This window comes from Lynx canadensis, chromosome X (assembly GCF_007474595.2).
Source record: "Lynx canadensis isolate LIC74 chromosome X, mLynCan4.pri.v2, whole genome shotgun sequence".
Classification (NCBI taxonomy): Eukaryota; Metazoa; Chordata; class Mammalia; order Carnivora; family Felidae; genus Lynx; species Lynx canadensis.
This window is the reverse complement of record NC_044321.2, coordinates 41633619-41658014: the sequence shown is the minus strand read 5'-3', so window position 1 is coordinate 41658014 and position 24396 is coordinate 41633619. Positions and strand designations below refer to the sequence as shown.

At 46.5% G+C, this 24396-nt stretch overlaps 2 protein-coding genes across 5 annotated transcripts; both read left to right on the top strand.

Moving 5' to 3' along the window:
* The first annotated feature begins 381 nt into the window (after nt 1-381).
* Nucleotides 382-14737, top strand: TBC1D25 (TBC1 domain family member 25). Of its 2 annotated transcripts, XM_030304736.2 has the most exons (6): nt 382-610; nt 2393-2502; nt 3473-3627; nt 12438-12565; nt 12676-12864; nt 13140-14737. In XM_030304736.2, the coding sequence occupies exons 1-6, from the start codon at nt 491-493 to the stop codon at nt 14499-14501; spliced, it is 2064 nt and encodes a 687-aa protein (XP_030160596.1). In that variant the 5' UTR covers nt 382-490; the 3' UTR covers nt 14502-14737. The 2 variants fall into 2 exon arrangements, with proteins under 2 accessions (XP_030160596.1, XP_030160597.1); XM_030304737.1 differs by lacking the exons at nt 382-610; nt 2393-2502; nt 3473-3627 and adding an exon at nt 10354-10515.
* A 5882-nt stretch (nt 14738-20619) lies between these two features.
* RBM3 (RNA binding motif protein 3) lies at nt 20620-24192 on the top strand. Of its 3 annotated transcripts, none has more exons than XM_030304742.2 (7): nt 20620-20737; nt 21329-21448; nt 21704-21810; nt 22454-22559; nt 22656-22761; nt 23188-23273; nt 23605-24192. In XM_030304742.2, the coding sequence occupies exons 2-6, from the start codon at nt 21346-21348 to the stop codon at nt 23246-23248; spliced, it is 483 nt and encodes a 160-aa protein (XP_030160602.1). In that variant the 5' UTR covers nt 20620-20737; nt 21329-21345; the 3' UTR covers nt 23249-23273; nt 23605-24192. The 3 variants fall into 3 exon arrangements, with proteins under 3 accessions (XP_030160602.1, XP_030160605.1, XP_030160604.1); XM_030304745.2 differs by having other exon boundaries at nt 20633-20737; nt 23191-23273; XM_030304744.2 differs by having other exon boundaries at nt 20633-20737; nt 23188-23269.
* The last annotated feature ends 204 nt before the right edge of the window (nt 24193-24396 follow it).

The window sequence follows — 24396 nt, the reverse complement described above, 5'->3', positions numbered from 1 at the left end:
TCTTTTGAAGCGAGGGCCACAGGCATTTGAAATAGATGACATCATCTGCTATGCAGAAGAGGGAGGCGACTAGGGGCGGGACGCGGGGGTCTTGACGCCAAGCGCAGCAGCTTCCTTTCCCCGCCCATGCCTCTCGCCTGAATGGGTGGTTACTGTAACACAAGTAGTTGAATCCGGAAGTAAAGTGCCCAAACAACCAAACCGCAGACGAGGGGAGGTGGGACCTCAGTAAGCGCCTGCGCACTGGCTGAAGTGAGGCAATACACTCGGCTTTGGGGGCGGGATACCTGGCAACGGCATCCTATGCGCATGCGTAGAGGCCGTCTCCACCCTGTGCCAGGTGGGAGGGGCAGTGGGGGGGGCAGGGTCGCACGGCGCCCTCTGCGCCTGCGCTCAGGCGCAAGGTGGGGCCGCGGGCGCCTGCACTCTAGAGTGTTCACGAGAGTAGGGGGCAACGGTCAACCGTCGCCCTGAGACGGGTGGCGGCGGGATGGCGTCGGCCTCAGGATCCTCGGACTTGGTCGGCTCTGGAGCGCCCCCACCTGGTGGGGGAGCCCAGGCGGCGGCGGCTGAGGAGGAGGAGCGAGAGGTGGTACGGGTCCGAGTCAAGGTGAGGCTGACAGCTGGTCGGCCAGCCCGACTGGGGTGTCCACAGGAGGGGAAGGCGGTGACTGCCCTAGGTTGGAGGGCGGGACCCGAGATCTGGGGTGTTACCTGAGGGGCGAGGCTTGAGGGCGGAATGACAGTGGTGGGGACGGGGGTGGGGCGGGGGGGAGGCAGGACCTGGGAGTGCTGGGCAGGGCCTGAGAAAATGGAGGGGTAGGGGCCTCAGAAATGGATGGGTGGAGATTATGGGTAGAGGGGAGGGGCTCTAGGGCTGGGGGAGGGGCCCTAATAGTTAAGAAGTGAGGCCCTGAGGAATGAGGGGGAGCTGCTGGTGTCTGAAAAGGAGGTGCTGAAGTCAGTTAACATATGTGTTAAGACTACACTTTTCTTGCGTGTCCCCACCCTGGATGAGCTGACACGCTTGTCGGTAAGACAAACAGCTAAATAAATGAGATGCTTTGGACACTGGTGAACGCCATGAGGAAATAACGAAAAAGCCTCTGAACTAGGGAGTTACTTTAGCCAAGGTTGTACCGGGAAGTCCCTACAGAGATATTGAAGAAGCAGAGACCCAAATAAAAAAGGAATCAGCTATGTGCATACCGGAGGAAGAATGGAAGCAGAGAGAACAGCAAGGGCAAAGGCTGGGAGGTGGGGATGAGCTTGGTATGTTCCCTTAGGTTCCCATATTTCTGGAGCGAGAGGGCAAGGTCAAGAGTGGGTAGGGGGGTAAAGCAAAGAATTAAAAGAGGGGCAGATTGTGAAGGGCCTCTGGCATGTATTCTAAGAAAGCTGTTGCGATAGTTCCAGCAAGTGGTGGTAGTGGCTGGGACTAGGGTGGTGGCATTGGTGTTGATGAGAAGAAGGTAGATTCTGGAAAGAAGTAAACAGATCACCTCAGGGTAATACAGGAAGCTCTAAGGTAGAGGTTTGGGAATTCAGAAGAGTTGATACCTGAGCTGTGAGTGAGCCAGTTGAAGAAAGCAGGAAGGACTTTCCAGATAGGGGAATTCAGCACAAGCAAAGTCCTGGAGCCAGGATGTATTCAAAGTAACTTCCAGCCATTTGGTAGTACCAGAGTGTAAAGTTCAAAAAAGCTGACTGAAGAGAGGCTGGCTAGGGTCCTATAGACCCGCCTTCTGGGGACCCTCAGATTGCCTTTGAAGAGATTTAAGCAGGGGAGTATTGTCGATAGATGTGCCAAATTGGTGCAGCATGGAGTATTGATTTAATGGAGGCCAGACTGGACATGGTGATCCTGACAACCATTGGGGGGACACAGAAGAAGGATTGGGTGGGGGCGCCTGGGTGGCTCAGTCGGTTAAGCATCCAACTTTGGCTCAGGTCATGATCTCGTGGTTCGTGAGTTCGAGCCCCTCATTGGGCTGTCTGCCGTCAGCACAGAGCCCGCTTCGGATCCTCTGTACCCATCTCTTTCTGCCCACCCCTCTCTCTCAAAAATAAATAAACATTTTTTAAAAAAGAAGGATTGGGTGTCTGGACTATTGCAGTAGCCTCGTCCTCACTAGACTGCCGCTTTCTCCCTTGCTTCCAACAGTCTGTTCCTCCAAGAGCATCCAGAGGATCCTGTTAAATCCTAAGTCAGATCACATCCTTCCTCTGCACAGGACCCTCCAAGTCAAAAACCAAAGCCCTCACCATGGCCCAGAACATCTGCCTCCATCTGCCCCTCCCCCAATTTGTATGACCTTGCCTCCTATCCCTCACTCCACTTCATCGTGGTGATGTAGACCCTGGTGGCCTACCCTGTGTCTTCTCTCCCCAGAAGTGTGAGAACTTCTTGCCACCCGAGTTCCGCTCTTTCGCTGTCGACCCCCAGATCACCTCGCTCGATGTATTACAGCACATCCTCATCCGAGCCTTTGACTTAAACGGGTGAGTTATGGGATGCTGGGGGACCAACCATTAGGCCACCCACCTCAACAGTGGTTGTTTGGCTTTTAAGTTGTTGTTTGGTAGGGATTTTGTTTGTTTTTTTTATTATTACAAACACTCCCCCAGTGAACTGCCACTTTTGCCTATCTGGGAATATTTGGGGAAATGTACTCAGGATAAATTCCTAGCAGTAGTATTTCTGGGTTAAAGGGTGTATGCTTTTTAAAAATTCAATGGATGTTTCCAAAATGCTCTCCAGACAGGTTTTTTTTTTTTTTTTTTTTTTTTTTTACTGATTTACAATCGCACCAGCAGCATATAAAATGCCTGTTTTCCTCAAAAACATTGGTTACTAGAAAACATTGGAAAATTTTCCAACCTGATACATGAAAAGTGGTGTCTCTTGGGGACAGGTGTAATGTGATGGTTATTTTGTTGTGGTTGTTATTTTGGAGGAATACGTGCACATGGTAGCAAATTCAAAGAGTACAAAAGTGTTGAATACTTAGGCTGTGTCCATGGTTACCTTAGTTATCACACAACATACTTTATTGCATGGTTGCACAAGTGTAAGTGAAGAACAAATTCTTAGTTGTTGTTTGACTTTTTTGCATAAACATTTTTTGTTGTGAAAAATAAACATACAGATTGCTTTATTTTTTATGCAGTAGAAAGGCTGCTTTCTTCCCACCTCTTTCCCTGAACTACCCTGTTACCCTCCCTAGAGGGGACCAATATTCTTTTTCAGTGTGCCCTCTAGATTCAAGCAGGTGTGTATCTGCTTCTGGGTTTGTGTAACAAAGTAGAGATAATCAATCTGATCTCAAGCTGCCCACAGTCTTTGGCACAGTACCCAACACTTGATAGTTGTTCAGCATTGTCTCGGTCTTCCCTGGCATCTTGTGGAAACTGTCCCTGAGGCCTCTGGGGCACTGGGGCACTTGAGAGCTGCCATACTTCCTCTATCCAGGAAGAAGAACTTTGGCATCAGCTACCTAGGCCGGGATCGGCTCGGGCAGGAAACTTACCTCTCACTCCTGTCTGACTGGGACCTCAGCACAGCCTTCGCCACAGCCTCCAAACCTTACCTGCAGCTGCGTGTAGACATTCGGCCCACTGAGGACAGTGAGTATCTGGCACCCTGGGGGCACTGCTCTGGGACCCACCCTTTCCCTAAAGGATGACTCCACCCCTTACAGTACAGTCCCTCACAGTGGGCTTGGAAACAAGGTATATTAGGTCCAAATGCTGATTTGGCCACTAGGCCTCAATTTCTTTATCTGTAAAGTAGAAAAAATGGTATCTTAGGGCCATCGTGAGGATTAAACAGGGAAAATCATGGAACACTGCATGGTTGCGTAGTGAAAGCTCAAAAAATATTACCTCTAACAACCATAATTATATTATATTTACTGTTATAACATATAACCTAGTGATATAGGTTATAATTATATAATGCAGTATAACAATAGAGGTGTAGTATTGTATGTTTCCGTTATAATAACACATAAATATAACAATACTGATTATAATAATGATGGTTGTATTTATTCATTCATCCTGACTCATACTCATTTGTTTGCACACTTGCTCACTCATTCATCATTGCCTTGATCTCTCAGCCACTTCATCTCTTCTTATATTTGTTCCCTGACTCTTGCCTGTGTTGGTTCCTGGGAGCACACAGATAAATTAAGACAGGGACCCAAAAACTTAATTACAAACCATATATTGGATGCTAATATTGTATCAATATTAAATGTCCTGGGTATGGTAATGGTATCGTGGCTGCCAAAGGAAAATGTCCTTGGTAAAAACACCGTTAACTATTAAGAGATAAAGTGTCATGATGTCTGTCAATAATTCAGCAAAAAAAAAAAAAAAACAGGTTATCTATATGGAGAGAGCGAGATGAAGCAAATGTGGCAAAAATGTGAACAGGGGAGCTAGATGAAGGGCATATAGGTGTTCAATGTATTCATCTTTCTAACTTTATTGTAGATTGAAATTTTTTTAATAAAAAATTGTGGAGTGGAAGCCTCAGAAAATTCACATGCCCATTTGGGATGACCAAGGTATTACTAACGTCATACTAACACAAATAGCTAACATGTGTCGAACACTTAGGACCATTCTACACCCATAATATTCATTAGATTGTCAAAACAATCCTACAGGGTAGGCATGATGGTTATCCCTATGTTATAGATGAGTCTCAGAGAAGGGATAGGACTTGTACATGTCACACAGACAGTAAGTGGAGGAGCAGGATTTGAACCCAAGTGGTGGCTAAACTAGCTCCAGAGTCCTTGTTCTTAACCATTTGATTCTGTGAAATTATGGGCTTGTTAAGATTGGCAGCCTTGAAAAGAAGAGAGGCAGAGAGAGAAAAAAACTAGAGTCAGAGAGAAAGATAATGACAGAGATGGGCAGAGAGACAAATGGAAAAAGGTAGCCAGAGACAAGAACTTCTTTTATTTTTATTTATTTTTATTTTTAATTTAAATACAAGTTAGTTAACATATAGTGTAATAATGATTTCAGGAATAGAATTTGGTGATTCATCACTTACATATAACACCCAGTACCCATCCCAACAAGCACCTTCCTGAATACCCATCACCCATTTTAGTCCATCCCCCCATTCATCTCCCCTCCAGCAACCCTCAGTTTATTCTCTGTATTTAAGAGTCTCTTAAGGTTTGTGTCCCTCTCTGTTTTTATCTTATTTTTGCTTCCCTTCCCTTATGTTCATCTGTTTTGTTTCTTAAATTCCACATATGAGTGAATTCATATGATATCTTTCTCTGACTGATTTTGCTTAGCATAATACACTCTAGTTCCATCCACATTGTTGCAAATGGCAAGATTTCATTCGTTTTGATCACTGAGTAATATTCTATGGTGCGTTGTGTGTGTATGTGTGTGTATACATATATGTATGTATATGTATATACGTGTGTATATATATACATATATATACACACATACCACATCTTCTTTATCCATTTATCAGTCAGTGGACATTTGGGCTCTTTCCATACTTTGGCTTTGTCAATAGTGCTGCTATAAACATTGGGGTGCATGTGCCCCTTCAAATCAGCACTCCTATATCCTTTGGATAAATACCTAGTAGGGCCATTGCTGGGTCATAGGGTAGTTCTATTTTTAATTTTTTGAGGAACCTCCATACTGTTTTCCAGAGTGGTTGCACCAGTTTGCATTCCCACCATCAGTGCAAAAGGGTTAGCCTTTCTCCACATCCTCGCCAACATCTGTTGTTGACTGAGTTGTTAATATTAGCCATTCTGACAGGTGTGAGGTGGTATCTTGTTGTGGTTTTGATTTGTATTTCCCTGATGATGAGTGATGTTGAGCATCTTTTCATGTGTCTGTTAGCCATCTGGATATCCTTTTTTTTTTTTTAACGTTTTTTTGTCTTTGAGAGACTGAGAGAGACACAGCACCAGCAGGGGAGGGGCAGAGAGAGAAGGAGACACAGAATCCAAAGCAGCCTCCAGGCTCTGAGCTGTCAGCACAGAGCCTGACAGGGGCTTCAATCCGTGAACCATGAGATCATGACCTAAGCCAAAGTCTGACGCTTAACCAGCTGAGCCACCCAAGCGCCCCCATCTGGATGTCTTCTTTGGAAAAGTGTCTATTCATGTCTTTTGCCCATTTCTTCACTGGATTATTTGTTTTTTGGGTATTGAGTTTGATAAATTCTTTATAGATTTTGGATACTAACCCTTTATCTGATGTCGTTTGCAAATATCTTCTCCCATTCCATCGGTTGCCTTTTAGTTTTGCTGACTGTTTCCTTTGCTGTGCAGAAGCTTTTTATCTTGATGAGATCCCAATAGTGCATTTTTGCTTTTGTTTCCCTTGACTCTGGACACATGTCAAGTAAGAAGTTGCTGCGGCCAAGGTCAAAGGGGCTGTTGCCTGTTTTCTATAGGATTTTGATGGCTTCCTGTCTTACATTTAGGTCTTTCATCCATTTTGAGTTTATTTTTGTGTATGGTGTAAGAAAGTGGTCCAGGTTCATTCTTCTGCATGTTGCTGCTGTCCAGTTTTCCTAACACCATTTGCTGAAGAGACTGTCTTTTTCTCTTTTCTTTTTTTTATGTTTTATTTATTTTTGAGAGGGAGCAGAGAGAAAGGGAGACACAGAATCCGAAGCAGGTTCCAGGCTCTGAGCTGTCAGCACAGAACCTGATGCGGGGCTCCAACTCACCAACTGTGAGATCGTGACCTGAGCCGAACTGGGATGCTTAACCAACTGAGCCAGCAGGTGCCCCCAAGAGACTATCTTTTTTCCTGGATATCCTTTCCTGCTTTATCAAAGATTAGTTGGCCATACGTTTGTGGGTCCATTTCTAGGTTCCAGTGATCTATGTGTCTGTTTTTGTGCCAGTACCATACTGTCTTGATGATTACAGCTTGGTAATATAATTTGGAGTCTTGAATTGTGATGCCTCCAGCTTTGGTTTTCTTTTTCAGGATTGCTTTGGCTTTTTGGGGGTCTTTTCTGATTCCTTAGAAATTTTAGGATTGTTTATTCTAGCTCTGTGAAGAATGCTGGTGTTATTTTGATAGGGTTTGCATTGAGTATGTATATTGCTTTGAGTAGTATTGACATTTTAACAATATTTGTTTTTCCAATCCATGAACATGGAATGTTTTTCTATTTTTTTGTGTCTTCTTCAATTTCTTTCATAAGCTTTCTATAGTTCTCAGTGTATAGATTTTTCACCTCTTTGTTTAAGTTTCTTCTTGGGTATTTCATGGTTTTTGGTGCAGTTGTAAATGGGATTGATTCCTTGATTTCTCTTTCTGCTGCTTCATTATTGGTGTATAGAAATGCAACCAATTTCTGTACATTGATTTTATGTCCTGCGACTTTGCTGAATTCATGAATCAGCTCTAGCAGTTTTTTGGTGGAGTCATTTGGGTTTTCCACATAGAGTATCACGTTGACTGCGAAGAGTGAAAGTTTGACTTCCTCCTGCTGATTTGGATGCCTTTTATTTCTTTGTGTTTTCTGATTGCTAAGGCTAGGATTTCCAACACTATGTTGAATAACAGTGGAGATATATATATGCACACACACACCTGTATGATTTCTGAGTATCACCTCTTACTTTGGAACATCTTCCCCATCCACAAGCTTATACAAATATTCTCCTACATTTTATTCTTATATGCTTATTATTTTCTTTAAAAAATTTTTTTAATGTTTATTCATTTTTGAGAGAGAGAGAGAGACACAGCACGAGCAGGGGAGGGGCAGAGAGAGAGGGAGACACAGAATCTGAAGCAGGCTCTAGGCTCTGAGCTGTTAGCACAGAGCCCAACGCAGGGCTTGAACCTATGAACCGTGAGATCATGATCTGAGCTGAAGTCATGCAACCAACTGAGCCACCCAGGTGCCCCTGCTCATTATTTTCATTTTTTGCATATAAATCTCTACTCTGTGAACACTGTGGTAAGTACACTTAGCTCTTAAAAAATGCCAGATAAACAGTTAATTATGCCAGTATCATTTATTAAAGATACACCTTTTTTACACTGATTTGAAATGACACTTTTATCATACACTGAATTCTCATGTGTACTTGGATTTCTGGGCTTTCTATCACATTCTACTAATTGGCTCCATTTTTATATTGCTGTGCTAACACCATATTTTTATCACATTGGTTTTGTGGTTAATTTTGATAAGGCAAGCATTGCCATCCTCCCACTGTGCTTTTTCTTGGCTCTTCTTTTTCTTAACTATTCTTAAAAAATGTGAATTCTTTCATATGATCCTTAAAATAATTGTATCCAATTCCAGGAAAAACCCTGTTAGGCTTCTGATTGGCATTGCACAGAATTTGTATATTAATTCAGGGTTTGGGAAGTTTGACAAGTTTATAAGAAAATGTAGTACGCATACCATATATTATGTAATACCACAAGCAGAGCCTGGAACAGCACCCCATAATGAAACACTTGGATGCTTCTTCAGGGAAATGTGTGCGCATTCCCACTTAGTAGATTACATAAAGACTATATATAGTCTCATGGCAGTTCAGATCAGGCTTTACCACGGGATAAGTTTGTGCTCATAGAAATCCTTTGCTCATTCTATTAATGGGTTCTTTCTTTCTTTTTTTGGTCAATATAGGATATCTCTCTCTTTTCCTGTAATATGTTTGGTCTTGAACAGTGCTTTTTCTGACATTCACATGGCTGCACTTCCTTTCTGTTTGTTAGTGTTTACCACATATACCTTTGGATTTCTTCAATTTTCAGCCTTCCTCTATCATTTAGTTTTAGGTATGTCTCTCATAGAAACCCCATAGCAGGATTTATGCTTTTTTTACACAATTGACAGTGAAATCTTTTCTCCTCCAGTCTCTCCCACCCTCACAGGCCCTTGAAATGGAAGCTTTGGGACACTTTTAATTCTTATTTTTCCTCTTTTCCCTAACTTTTAACCTCTGGGTTTCGGTTAGTTAGTAATTTCTTTTTATAAATTTTTTTTATGTTTTATTTTATATTTGAGAGAGAGACAGAGTGTGAGCAGGGGAGCGGCAGAGAGATGGAGACAAAATTTGAAGCAGGCTCCAGGCTCTGAGCTGTCAGCACAGAGCCCGACACGGACTCGAACCCATGAACCATGAATGAGATCATGACCTGAGCTGAAGTCAGACGCTCAACCAACTGAGCCACCTAGGCGCCCCAGTAATTTCTTTTTAAATTCTAGGCTATCATTATATTTTCTTTATAGTAGGTCACTTGTGTCCCAGGAATCCTAATGTAACACTTAATATTACAAACTCCCAATCATTGCGATGGGGTTCTTGAGCGAACGGCTAAAAATTCGTGAGACGTCTTTAGTGCAAAAAGGGGATTTTGCTAAAGCACAGGGACAGGACCCATGGGCAAAAAGAGCTGCACTGGGGTTGTGAGAAGTGACTGACTATACACTTTTAAGTTAATGGGAGTTAGGGATAGTGTAAGTCTCTAAGGAATTTGAAAGTAAAGCTTTTAGGACCTTGAGGGGCTAGCTGCTGTTAACATAAGGTTACTTTTAGTCTTTAATTAGACAAAAACATGAAGGAAGTAAGGCATCCATGAGTTCCTTGGACAGGGTCACCCTGCATGTTTCAGATATCTATCAGTGGGCTGCAAGCTGTAAGGAGATTTAATTGAAGCTACATTTTCTATTGCCTTTGTTTCCCTCATCAGTGGTATCTTTGTCATTTCACGTTTCACTATACATATTAAAAACTGGTGGCCTGTCACTATTTACTCTCCCTTTTGCCTTCCCCCACTTTGATCCCCTGAAGTTATTCAGTAGTCATTTGCTTAGAGAACTTCTTATTCTCCAATAAGGTGCACAGGTTACATGTACTCCTCTGACCAAAAATGTCTTTCTTTGGCCTTGATTGATATGTGCTGTCTTGCCTGGGTGGGGGGCCCATGCATCTCAAGCGTTTCTTCTCAGCGCTCCTTGGGTGCTACAGGCCACTGTCTTCTTGCTTCCAGAGTTGAGGAACAGAACTATTTGCATCTTAGTCCTCCAGGTATCTCTACTTTTTTTACTCAAATCGTCAAGCTCGAGCTCTGCACCTTGAAGGGGTTCTTCTGTTTTGTCTTACATTAAAAAAAAATGTTTATTTATTTTGAGAGAGAGAGTGAACGAACAGAGAAGGGGTAGTGAGGGGGGCAGAGAGAGAATCCCAAGCAGGCTCTGTGCTGCCAGCGCATAGCCCGATGTGGGGCTCAAACCCACGAACCATGAGATCATGACCTAAACTGAAACCAAGAGTTGGATGCTTAACTGACTGAGCCACCCAGGTGCCCCTTGTTTTTCTTTTTCTTTCTTTTTTTTTAATATTTGGTCTTTCAGATCATTGGTTTGACCTTCATCATTTTACCTGTTAAGTGTTTTCATGCCTTGGAAAGACCACTCTGGCAGCTGTTGGGAGAGAGTGGAGAGGAACAAAGAGGGAGTTTCAGGTGAGAGATGTGGTGGTTCAGGCTACAAAGCCAAGATGAGAGAAGAGGTGGAATTTAAGTATGTTCTGCGGGCAGAAGCCACAGGACTTAGTGACAGTTTGGCCCTGGGAGTTGAGAGTGGGAGGCTGCAGGGATGTCTCTCAGGTTTCTGGCTCAAGCAGATGAACAGATAGAGACACTGTCTATTCACATGAGGAGCAGAGGAGGAGGTCGTGTCGCAAGTGGATCTTGGGTTCTCTTTTTGGATCCCTTAGGTTTTCAGTGCTCTATGAGACATCCAGGGAGAGGCAGTGACATCCAAATAGGGCCTCGAGTTTGCTCCTCCCTCAGCTGTGTGGCAGAAGGCACAGTGGACTCCATGGACATGCTGCTTAGGGACAGCATTTGCCTGCAAATTACAATGGCTTAAACAAACCAAAGTTGATTTGCTTCATATTGTAGAGTTTGATATTGTATCAAGTATTATAAGATTTCATATTGTAGAGTTTATAGAGTTTGACATTGCTGTTGTGAGTTTAGCAGCTCTGTGGTTCCAGGGCTGACATCTCTTAAGTTTCTCAAACTTCCCTTCATGTGGCCACTGCCACTTCAGCCACCACATCACATTTGTGGTAGGAAGACAGGATGTGAGGGGAAGTAAAGAAGAGAGGAAAGAGACAAATTTCTATTGATATTCCAAGGGTCAAAACTGGAGAGAGCCAGTATAGCGCTATTTCCTCTAAGACACAAATACTTTCTCTAAAATCTGTCTGGGCTCTGGAGTCCGGTAAACAAGATTCAGATCCAGCCGTACCGTTTCCTGGCTGTCAAGTTTTGGCCAATTACCATTCCAACCTTTTTTGTCACCATCTACAAAATGAGAATGATCATGGTAATCTCTACCGATTGTGGGGTGAAGGCTACTGTGAATAGAAGATTAAGAGTTTGGGGGCACCCGGGTGGCTCAGTTGGTTAAACGTCCGCCTTGGGCCCAGGTCATGATCTTGCAGTTTGTGAGTTTGAGCCCCGCATCCGGCTCTGTGCTGACAGCTCAGAGCCTGGAGCCTGCTTCAGATTCTGTGTCTTCCTATCTCTCTCTCTCCTCCTCCCATGCTCGCTCACTCACTCTCCCTCTCAAAAATAACTAAACATTTTTTAAAAAGAGTTTGGGCTCTTGGGGTACCTGAGTGGCTCAGTTAGTTAGGGGTCTGACTCTTGATTTTGGCTCAGGTCATGATCTCACGTTTGTGGGTTCGAGCCCCATGACAGGCTCTGCACTGGCAGAGCAGAGCCTGCTTGGGATTCTCTGTCTCTCTGTCTCTCTCTCTCTCTCTCCCTCTCTCTCCCTCCCCCCCCCTTGCTCACGTGCTCTCTCTCAAAATAAATAAATAATCATTTAAAAAAAAAAAGAGTTTGGGCTCTTGAGCTTTGGGCCTGGGCTTCAAATTTCAGTTCACTCACTAGCTGTGAGGCCTTGGGTAACTATCTTCTATTGATTGTGCCTGTTCCCTCATAGAAAGAATCATGATAATAATGGTGCCTAACTTAGAGACTATGGATGTGAATGTTAAATGAGTCAATATTTGCAAAGGGCTCAGAATACTTCCTGGCACTTAGCACCATGGAACTGGTAATGTTATCTAGTGTTCTTATCATTTCTATTAAACTTAAGCCCTTGTCACAGTGCCTGGCACACAGTAAGTGCTCAATAACTATGACTTCATACATTAAAATATTGCTTAGAGTCTACCCAGCCATTTTGTGAGACCGTTACAAAAGAATTATTCATGGTTTAATTTTCGCCTGATTTGGATGACATGGGAAGAGAAGGTGGGAGTCATTCATTGCCCCGTGGGTAGCCTGGCTGTAGTAGGAGAGGAACCCAGCCCTGCGGTCTGGGACTCTGACCCCCATTCTCATATTGTGTCATTCTGTGTGCCTAGGCCCGCTGCTGGAAGACTGGGACATAATCAGCCCCAAAGATGTCATTGGTTCTGATGTGCTGCTGGCTGAGAAACGGTCATCGCTGACGACAGCTGCCCTGCCCTTCACGCAGTCTATCCTCTCTCAGGTGGTTTCAGGGACCCCTATGGCCAGCTGTAGCTGGCGCCCCAGACTCTGAGCATGCTGTTTGGCACCTGCCCAGCTGACAGGTGGCCTTTCCCCCTCCTTCCTTCACAGGTGGGCCGCACCTTGTCTAAGGTCCAACAGGTGCTGAGCTGGTCATATGGGGAAGATGTCAAGCCCTTCAAGCCACCCCTGAGCGATGCTGAGTTTCACACATACCTGAACCATGAGGGCCAGCTCTCCCGCCCCGAGGAGTTACGCCTGCGGATCTATCACGGTGGTGTTGAACCCTCCCTGCGAAAGGTGAGCCGCCTCGGTCACTCATCAGATCCATCACTCGTGCAGTCGTGAACAGCACATGAGACACATGCAGCGGACCACGCCATCATGGGATGGCATGGACATGTTCCAGAGCAGCAAGCTCTCCTTCAGGAGGGCTAGAGGCAGAGGTGGGAAGGCAGACTTTTCTGAAGGAAGACAAAGGCCCCAAGGCCACAGGGTGGATGGTATCGGATATACACTGGGATGTGGTGGCTCGTTTGTAGAACCTCAGCCTTATCCCTTTTGTCCCTGGCCAGGTGGTGTGGCGGTACCTGTTGAATGTGTACCCAGATGGGCTGACAGGCCGCGAGCGGATGGACTACATGAAACGCAAGAGTCGCGAGTATGAACAGCTCAAGAGCGAGTGGGCACAGCGAGCAAGCCCTGAGGACTTGGAATTCATCCGCAGCACAGTCCTCAAGGATGTGCTGCGTACGGACCGGGCCCACCCCTACTATGCGGGGCCTGAGGATGGCCCGCACCTGCGGGCACTGCATGACTTGCTCACCACCTATGCCGTTACCCACCCACAGGTGTCCTACTGCCAGGGCATGAGCGACCTTGCCTCGCCCATCCTCGCCGTCATGGACCATGAAGGCCATGCCTTCGTCTGCTTTTGTGGCATCATGAAGCGCCTGGCCGCGAACTTCCATCCTGACGGCCGAGCCATGGCCACCAAGTTCGCCCACCTTAAGCTGCTGCTGCGACACGCTGACCCTGACTTTTATCAGTACCTACAAGAAGCTGGTGCTGATGACCTGTTCTTCTGTTACCGCTGGTTGTTGCTTGAACTGAAGCGTGAGTTCGCCTTTGATGATGCCCTCCGCATGCTTGAGGTCACCTGGAGTTCGCTGCCACCCGATCCTCCTGAACATGAAGTAGAGCTCGTCGGACCCCCCAGTCAAGTGGCAGACACTGGCTTCAGTGGCCACAGGGGAAGGCCCATGCGACAGAGGCACATGCTGAGGCCTGCTGGTGGAGGAAGCAGTGCTTTTGAAGATGCTGTTGACCACTTGGTCACGAACAGCCAGGGGCCTGGTGGCGGGGGGCGTCTCCTGAGACAAGCCAGTCTGGATGACCTTCAGCAACTCAGGGATAACACGGGCTCCAGGAGGGACCCTCGGGTCCAGCTGCCCCACCCAGCTGCCCTTATCAGCTCTAAGTCCCTCTCCGAGCCCTTATTGAACTCCTCAGACCCACTGCTCTCCTCCTCTTCCCACCCTGATTCCCCATCCTCCTCATCTCCACCATCCACCCAAGAGGCCTCTCCTGCTGGTGATGTGGCTGCAGGATCCCCCTTGATGCCAGAGTTGGGCTCCCCACAAGAACCTGGGAAGTCCCTGCCACCCCCACCCCCACTGGGCCTGCCCCCACCCCAGGAGTTTGGTCGGGGGAACCCATTCATGCTCTTCCTCTGCCTCGCCATCCTGCTGGAGCACCGCGACCACATCATGCGCAACGGGCTAGATTACAATGAGCTGGCCATGCACTTTGACCGCCTCGTGCGAAAACACCACCTGGGGCGTGTCCTTCGCCGGGCCAAGTCTCTCTTCGCTGATTACCTGCAGTCAGAGGTGTGGGACTCAGAGGAGGGGGCCGAGGCCACAGCCCCATCTTGATCAGGTTGCTTGCAGCCTACCATCAGCCCCACCTGGTCTCTGTTCTTTGCCATGAGGGCCTACACATAAGACGCCACCTCCCTGCCTGTCAGCCCTTGACCTGTTGGAGTGCAGGGTCCTCTCTCCCCAGGTCTGAGAGTATGGGACTATGCTTTGGCACTGCCCCGTGGAGGCCACGGCCTCTTTTCTCAGTTTATGTTGTTTCATTTTTAACAACTATACTTTGCACACATGAACGTTGCTGTGGTCTTGTGTATTTCTCCGCCTTCTCCCTGGTTTTTGTTATAGATGGAGTCTCCAGGGGCTCTTAACCTGATGGAGCTGAAATAACTTCACTTGGTGGAGGGTGGTTCCTGCTGCCCCAGTGGCAGGAGAGTGGGTGCTGAGGCTTGGTTCTCAAAGGAGAGCCCAGGTCAAGGACTGCCTGGAGATGGCCTGAGGCTATTTTGTGGTACATCTGTCTGCCTGGGAGCGACTGGATTATGGCTGTAAATGTATGTTTTCAGGACAGGCCCCAAATGAGGGATGAGAGAGTTAGTTCCTGACTCCAAAAGGGCAAGACTCATCACACAGACTGGATGGTATAGGCTACTTAGAAATGTTGGGCCAGCCACTTCTGCCATTCCACATGTCACCATCTCTAGGATCCAGACCCTCCCCTGTGAGTCTTACTGCTGGCAGTCCTGGGCAGGGGGCTGAGGCTATTCTTGTCACTTGCTTTGGGACCAGCCTGAGGGACTGTGGCCTTGCCATGCCTCGGGCTCTAAGCCCTAAATTGGGTTTCCAGCTCACGAGGGCCTGTCTTAACAAGTTAGCAGTAGAAACCACTCCTCAGCTTTCTCTCTCCCACTTCTGTTGGCACACAAATCAAGCACTGATAAAACTCAGGCCCTAAAAGAAGTCACCCACTTATTTGAGAAGATAATGATCAAAAGAAGGCCCTTTTCCCCACTTACTTTCTCAGAAGGTGGATTCTTCTGTAGGCCAGTTGCTGTCCTCCCCAAAGGACATGGCAAATGATGGGTTAGGCAACTGGGTTCCTTCAGGTCCTGGCCAGAAGTTGCTGCACTAGGCTGAGATGAGAGGCATTGGGGCAGCCATCCTCTCATCTGTCTCCCTCAAGAATGCCATATAAAGCTGGAGATCACCCTTAAAAGGTTCCCATCATGACCCGGTATTTGGAGGGAAGCTGACCATTACTCTGATGAGGGCTCAGGCACCGGAAAAACAGGACAAGACCATTCTGTGTCTAGGGTACTCCCAAGTGCAGATAAGGTGCTCAGACATATGCCATCCAAGGGCTATCCAAGATTGAGCATCTGGCCCTCTGAGGACCTGAAATGTCCCCTTTGTCAGTCACCAGCTGATACCCTTTGGGTGCATTCTGTGAGTAATGAGCTCAGATATCTGAGGAGTCAGACAAGTCAATTTTGTGTATAGCAGCTTGGGACCTCTGAGGGTCAGAGGGGTCCTTTCTGTGAATAGGAAGCTCGGATACCCTGAAGGGCAGAAACCTCTATTAGTCCCTGAGGACACTTGGGGTTTCTCGTCCCTGCCAAGGTGGCAAACAGCACAAGCCACTGACTCCCTTGCCTGAAAGCAACCCTGGAGTAACTAGAGGGAAACATGAGTTCCAGAAACCACAGCACAGCTATGAAGACCTATGGGAAAATGGAAGGCTGTCTCTAAATGGACTATGTTTTGAGTGGCGATGGCTGCAGGCAGCAAATATGGGATAGGTTTAAATTCTGGCTCTTACCTCTCCCCCATGTTGTGTTGGGAAGGCTCTTCTATGCCCCTCATTGCAGACATCATCCAAACCACTTACAGTTGACTGGGGAGCTACCATCAGGGCAGCAAGAACCCTGTTGAGGGGAAGAAATGAGCAGCCAGAGGCAATCACCCCTCCACCTGCCCCCCTTCAGACACCAGAGCTGGTGGTGACACCTAGGGAGATGGGCTCCTCTTGGGGTTTAAAGATGAAACCTCTCAGAGGAATTGTCAAGTGGTGTGCTAGAAGGGACACCACTTGACTCACTCCAGGTGACTGAGCAGAGTTGAATCTGGCCTTCAGCCTTCCCTCAATATGCTGTATATGCCAGAACAGCCACTTACATCAGGAGAACGCGAGCTCACCACCAAAGCAACTAGACACCAGGGTAGCATAACTGCCTCCAGAGAACAATAAACTGGATGTATTTGTTAGCCATTGACATATAACAAATTACCCCCAAAACTTCACAGCTTAAAACAAACATTTATTTTCTCATTTTCTGAGTGTCCGGAATCTGGGAGCCACTCAGCTGGGTGGTTTTGACTCAGGGTCTCATCTGAGGCTTCAGTCAAATTGTCAGCCCAAACTGCAGTCAGCCGAATGTGTGACGTGGCTGAATGACCCACTTCCAATGTAGCCCACTCACGAGGCTGTTGGCAGGGGGCTTCGGTCTTTCACCACCTGAGCTTCTCCATGCAGCTTCTCACAACACGTGGGCCCAACAAGCAGGCAAGAGACCACAACCAAGACAGAACTGTAGTGGCTATTATAACCTAACCCCAGAAATGACATACCATCACTTCTGCTGTATTTTCTTGGTCACTCAGACCAACCCTGGTACAACATTGAAGGGAACTACACAGGATGTGAATACCATCAGGCACGGATCACTGGGGGCTATATTAGAGGCTGGCTACCATACTGGATGACATATAATATCTGAAGCAGAAGTACTGGAACAGACATGAAGAATTTTAAGTACAATAAATAAGAGACAATATTAGAATATAAAACCAGAACAAGTGGGGCGCCTGGGGGGCTCAGTTGGTTAAGCATCCGACCTTAGGCTCAGGTCATGATCTCTGGGTTCATGGGTTCAAGCCCCATGTCCAGCTCTGTGCTGACAGCTCAGAGCCTGGAACCTGCTTCGGATTCTGTGTTTCCATCTCTCTCTGCCCCTCCTCTGCTCATGCGCTCGCTCTCTCTCTCTCTCTCTCTCAAATTTTTTAAATTTTTTAAAAGAAAAAATAAAACCAGAACAAGTGATATAAAAAGGACCCAAAGAAAATATTAGGTATGAGTATGATAGGAAAAAAGGAACAGAAAAATACTGTAAATGGAGAATATGAAATGGGATGTCAGAAGTTTTAATATAATAGCAATAACACAAATATTTAGAACACAGACACTCATTGGATTAAAAAAAAAAAGGTCCATGGGGCGCCTGGGTGGCGCAGTCGGTTAAGCGTCCGACTTCAGCCAGGTCACGATCTCGCGGTCCGTGAGTTAGAGCCCCGCGTCGGGCTCTGGGCTGATGGCTCAGAGCCTGGAGCCTGTTTCCAATTCTGTGTCTCCCTCTCTCTCTGCCCCTCCCCCGTTCATGCTCTGTCTCTCTCTGTCCCAAAAATAAATAAACGTTGAAAAAAAAAAAGGTCCAACAACATACACAAAGATTAAGAAATGTTGAAAATGAAAGGATGAAGAAAGGATACGGCAGACTAATAACCCAAAGAAAGCTGGGCTAACCATCCCAATAGCTAACAATACAATTTAAGATCACAAAAGAGAAGGACATAGACTGATTGACAAGGAAGATACGTCTACCATAAACATATACTCCTAAGGAGTGCTGAACAATACATTTTTAAGCTCGATATATAGTCATTACATATATATAAAACACATTCCTTTTCTTTCTTTTTTTAAAATATTCATTTATTTTTGGGAGAGCCCAAGCAGGGAAGGGGCAGAGAGAAGGGGACAGAGGATCTGAAGTAGGCTGTGAGCCCGATATGGGGCTTGAGATCATGACCTGAGCTGAAGTCGGATGCTCAACCGACTGAGCCACCCAGGTGCCCCTATAAAAACACATTCCTGTATAACCCACCACTTAACAAACGGAGAAAAGGGGCGCCTGGGTGGCGCAGTCGGTTAAGCGTCCGACTTCAGCCAGGTCACGATCTCGCGGTCCGTGAGTTCGAGCCCCGCGTCAGGCTCTGGGCTGATGGCTCAGAGCCTGGAGCCTGTTTCCGATTCTGTGTCTCCCTCTCTCTCTGCCCCTCCCCCGTTCATGCTCTGTCTCTCTCTGTCCCAAAAATAAATAAACGTTGAAAAAAAAAAAAAACAAACGGAGAAGACTCCTTTTATGCTTATACTTAACAATTACAAAAATAGACCACGATAGGGCACAAAGAAAAGTTCAATGAGTTCAAAAGTATCAATATTAAGCATTATCTCTGACCATAATACAATAAAGTTAGAAACATCAAAAAGCTAAAAAAAAAAAAAAGCCCCCAGTTTTGGAAACAAACATTATTAAATAACCCTTGGATGAAAGAAGAAATCATAAAGAAACCTTAGAAATGTTTACAGGGGCTCCGGAGTGGCTTAGTCAGTTAAGCATCTGAGTCTGGATTTCAGCTCATCATGTCATGATCTCACAGTTGTGAGATGGAGCCCTTGTTGGGCTCTGCACTGGGCATGGAGCTTGCTTAAGATTCTCTCTCTCCCTCTGCCCCTCCCCACCCCCCCCCCCGCGTGCCCACACTCTTTCTCTCAAAAAAAAAATTACAACTAGGGGCACCTGGCTGGCTCAGTCAGTAGAGCATGAAACTCTTGATCTTGGCATTGAGAGTTCAAGCCCCACGTTGGGCATAGAGCTTACTTAAAAATATAAATAAATAAAATGTTAAAAAAGAAATATTTACAGCTAAATAATATAACACTACCCGAAAAAAAAATTGTAGCACACAGCAAAATCAGTTAATAAGAGAAACCTACAGCTTTCAATACTTTTATCAGGAAAGAGAAGTTGAAAAATACACACTTTAAGTCCAATAAAATGATTACTTGTGGGAGGAAGAGAACAACAGTTGGGTGCAGGATTAAAAGAATAAATAAAATGAGGGGTTTGCATGGAACAACAAGGAGGATGTGTCATGAACTGTAAGAATATGATCAGAGATCAGACACTTTGAAAGGCAAACAAGTACTTCTTTTTTCATGGGGGCTCAGATTCTCTGAGGGCTATCTAAGGCCATTATATATGTGGCCAATGTGAAATCTATTCATATCCATCCCGGGCATAGGAGGTCTGGATATGGCAAAAGCCAGACAAGTCCATTTTGTGGATGTGTACCATACCGTAATCTGAAAGTTAACAAATCTAGTCTGTGTTGGGAGGGCTGACCCTCAGAAGGGGTTCATTCTATGGATAAGAAATTTAGTTTCTGAGAGCAGACTAACCCGGTCCTCCTTGATGCAGAGCTCAGACACCCTGAAGGCTGGAAAAGACCAAATCATGAGCAGTGAGCTCAGCCTCTGCTTTAGATAATTCCACTGTGTACTGTGAAAGTCCTTTCTGCGGATCAAGGGCTCGGGAACCCTGAGTGATAGCAAAAATGGTTCTGTGGATTGGGATTTATTCCCTCTGAAGATTGGAGCATCCTGTCTTGTAGAAGGTATCGCAGGCAGTCTACTGGCAGGGAAATCAAGAGACTGGCTTCAGGAAGCTGTCAGATAAGGAGGAGGGCTCAAGTCAAATGAGAAGTAATGACGCCAGGAAAAAGTATCCCACGACAGGCAGCTAGCTGTTGGGTACAAAGAAGTAAAAATAGGGATCAGGATTAGACACTGAGAAATCGCAGGGTCTGACGTTAAGGACTGTGAAGGGTTAGAACGGCAGGGACAGTGAGGGATAAAACATCGGGCCCTTCAGGTATATGAGAGGACTGAGAGGTGAAGGAAGTTATCTGAAGATGGTAATTATGTCGTCAGGGCCCTTCAGGAAGACGATTGAGATGGCGAGGGACACGTCGGAACCAAGGGGGAAAATCAGGTCAAGGATAGCGAGGGTGATGTCACGGACGGAAAGGGGTATAAGCGAAAGGTCCGAGCGCAAAAGGGATGGAGACCGCTGGGCCAGTGAAGGGATGTGGACCGCAGGGCGCATCAATTACAGGAAGCTTGCCTCCAAGCCCGGAAGCGTGCTGAGGATATTGGTCCGTTTGCTCTGCCGTACCTTCCTCCCACCCCTTTCCACGCCCCCTTACCCTTCGCACCCCCCCTTTACCCCGCCCTTGCTGGCTTCAGCCAATGAACATGCACGCTCGTGCGCGCGGGGGACGTTCCGTGACGTACTCGCTACGCAGGCTTTATCAAGCGTCTTCCCGCGCGGCAGTCTTCCCAGTCTCTCTTCTCCGCGGCGGTAGCTGTTCTTCTGGTCTTTTTGCTTAACTTGCAGGTAAGCAGTGCATGTCTTGCGGGCTAGCTGCTCCTCGCCTCACTGATGTTTGCCGTGCCGGCTAGGAGCGAGGTGCACGAGTGGGGAGAGCAGCGGCTTCTGACACGTAGGCTTGGGCTTCTCCCGAGTGGGCGGGTCCCGTGCTCAGGAGTGAAACTTTGCTGTTGGTGGGAGGCTGGTGTCCTATATCCGAGTGCGAGGAATGCTGGGAGGGGTTGGCGACGTTTGTGGCGGTAGTGGCCGCGCGACAGTCAAGTTTGTGGGCTCCTCTTCCCCCACGTGACCGGCGCCATCTTGTTCTCCGGGCACTGAGGGAACGCGGGGATGTTGTGGGCCTGCGCAACGGGACAAAATGACGGGCGTGGTGGTGGAGGGTGGTCTGGGCATGCGCGAAGGCGGCCCGCAAATGGCCGCTTGCCTGGTTCAATACCGCGGATTCCCGCCTTTTCTGCTCGTGTTCTCTCTTTAGTTGCCTCTTGTTTACTGTCTACTTTTTATTGCTCCCTTTTTTTTTTCCCGTTCTTTCTTATTTTCAGTTTTTTTCTTCCCGTGTCCACGGTTTCTCCCACCTTTTTTTCATATTCCCCGTAGTACCCGAATTGACTGCCATGTCTTCTGAAGAAGGGAAGCTTTTCGTGGGAGGGCTCAATTTCAACACTGATGAGCAGGCTCTGGAAGACCACTTCAGCAGCTTCGGTCCTATTTCTGAAGGTGAGACATGAGCCAGATGCGTGATGAGTGGGGTATTTGTGAAAGTCTTGGGAGCCTTGCATTTCAAGAAATAATAAGAAAAATCAGGACCCTAGGCTTTTACATTTTGCTTTTCCTGTTGCTAGGCCTAAGGTGTAGTTTTACAGGAATTCCATAGTTTTCAATTGAGGATTGGCGGGAGATGTTCATTGTCTACCCGATGGTCTTTTGTCGCTTTCATTTCTTTTTACTCACATTCTCTCTCCTTTCCCCCAGTGGTCGTTGTCAAAGACCGGGAGACTCAGCGATCCCGGGGTTTTGGTTTCATCACCTTCACCAACCCAGAGCATGCCTCAGATGCCATGAGAGCCATGAATGGAGAGGTGAGGCCTCCTGCCTGCATAGGGGCCCTGCCCCCATCTGCCACTTCCAGCATTCTTTCTGTTTTTCCTTCTGTGTCTGCTAGGGGCAGCGCGGCCACCAAACCCCGCAGTGCCCACTCACAGGAGCGTGACTGCCTTCTGTTCTAGGGGGTGGAGGGCAGCGGCAGACAGAGCCGGGCTGCCTGGGAGGCGACGACTGGTCCTGCATGAGGCCGAGAAGCCACCTGTGGATGGTTGACCTGCCCTGGGCTTAGGTAGTAGAGTCTGCAGACCTGCGGGCCTGGCCCGGAGAGGACCTCGTGAGTCTTCTGGGATGGACTCTGAAGTCTCAAACCAAGAGAGGTGTCTGTCTAGCCCTAATAGTGGGGCAGCTTATAGGAGTGGGGAGGAGAACTCGGCCTGAGTTCAGTCAAGATGTAAGTAGTAGCAGGGGGAACACGGTGGATTCAGGTCATTTTGTGGGGTTCTATAGCTCCTGATAAAGCCATTGCGGTCAAAGGAGCTTGTTCTGGAACATGGCACCCAGAACCTGGTGCCCAGCAGGAGTTTCTGGGCTCTTTTGCCCGCCTGCCCTACCCATTCTTCCCTTACCACTGTCCTGTCTGACCACCAATCCATCCTCCTTGTGTCTCCCCACACCTAGTCTCTGGATGGTCGCCAGATCCGTGTGGATCACGCGGGCAAGTCGGCCAGGGGAGCTAGAGGGGGTGCCTTTGGGGCCCATGGGCGTGGTCGCGGCTACTCTAGAGGTAGGTGCAGTGGTAAGTTTGGGTATGGGAGGGAGCCACTTGTTAGTGACCTCTGTCTGGACAACTGCCTTTTAACTTTTTCTTGATCTGCTGTAGGTGGTGGGGACCAGGGCTATGGGAGTGGCAGATACGACAGTCGACCTGGAGGATATGGGTATGGATATGGATATGGATATGGAAGGTCCAGAGACTATGGTGGCAGGTGGGTAGCCAAGGGACTGGGGTACTCTGCTGGCGCTGCTTCCTTCTTAAGAGCTCAGCTGCCTGAGAGTTCATACGTGCCCATTTTAATGTTACTAGCATTTATTTCTACAAAATGCAATGAAAGTATAAATATGAAATTTAACACATTCTGGGTTCTGTATAGCGCATTAATTGTAAGATGGCGTAGACATAATGTACATAACACATATCATTTGTTGTGTATATTGCATTTATGCTGTAAGTATCCTACACGTAATTATGTGATTTCTATACAGTATTCATGTGCTTGAATATATCCCATTTTACACACTGAAGCGTATGTTATAATACGTCAAAAATGACAGGATATGTAAATAAGTATGATTGTTAATATCAAGGTGTATATAATACATTCTTGTTAATGCTGACGTGTGTTTTTTCCCAGAAGCCAGGGCGGTTATGACCGCTACTCAGGAGGAAATTACAGAGACAATTATGACAACTGAGATGAGGCATGTGCACCTAATGTAGGTGAGGCTTATATGTTGCCACTGAGCAGACCTCTGTCCACCAGCCCTGTCCTGTTCGTTCACTCCCCTTCTGCCTGCACATTCTTCACCTGTCCCACCTGACACCATTCCTAGGCCTCTTTGTTCTCAGGTGCCTTGTCAGGGCTAGTCTGCTGGGGGTGGGGCGTGTCTAAAAACTTGTCTCCCCTATAATCTACACTTGCTGGGCATGGAGGAGATGAAGCGGTATTGCTGTTGTCCAGCCTTCAGCACTCCTTGTCAACCCTGGGAGGTGAGCATGTTTGCCTGTGCCTTCCCAACATTACAATTCTCCCCCTTCTTACTGTTCTCAGATACACAAGGAATAAAACTTCTGATCCAGGATCATCCTTCCAAATGGCTGTATTTATAAAGATTTTTGGAGCTGCACTGAAAAATCTGTTTAGTACATCAACTTCTATTTTTGAATTGAGCTCCCAAGGTAGCTTGTTACAAAGACCTTTTAGAAAGTTCCATATGTCTTTTAAAGTTTTTCCTCCCATTTAAAGACAAGTCCTGGGACATTTGTAGAGTCTGAGTATTTTTCTTTTTACCAGTTTTTTAGTTTGGGCTCTCAGGATTACGGGCTATGGCAAAAAATGTTTGGTCACTTTTTTTTTTTCAAATGATGTGCATTTAGGGACATTTAAAAAACCTGTATACAATGTTTATCGTGATTAGGAAGCAATTTCTAAATGCAGCTGCAAGAACATGATTAGAGGTGATTTGGGGTTTTTTTGTTTTTATTCAAGGTCACCACCCTGATACACAGAAGTTTCTTAGAACTTGTGAATGTCCTTTTCTTTAATACTGGAAGAAAAAATACTCTGTTGTGTTTCACTTAGCATTTAGGATGTCTTTCACGGAGCTGATTAAAAAGTTGAAATGTGAAAACAAACTGATACTGATAGTGCTTTTTCTTTGTTCAACCTAGTTTTCAAACTTAAAATAGGAGATCAAGAGGGGAGGCTTTCAGGAAGGAATTTAGTTGGGGGGTAAGCAGTGGTTGCCAAAAGAGTCTCTGAGTTTGGTTCGGATATATATACATGAAGTGTGGGGGTGGGTCCCTGAGATGACCTCTTCCCATTGTTTTAAATACTGTCAGC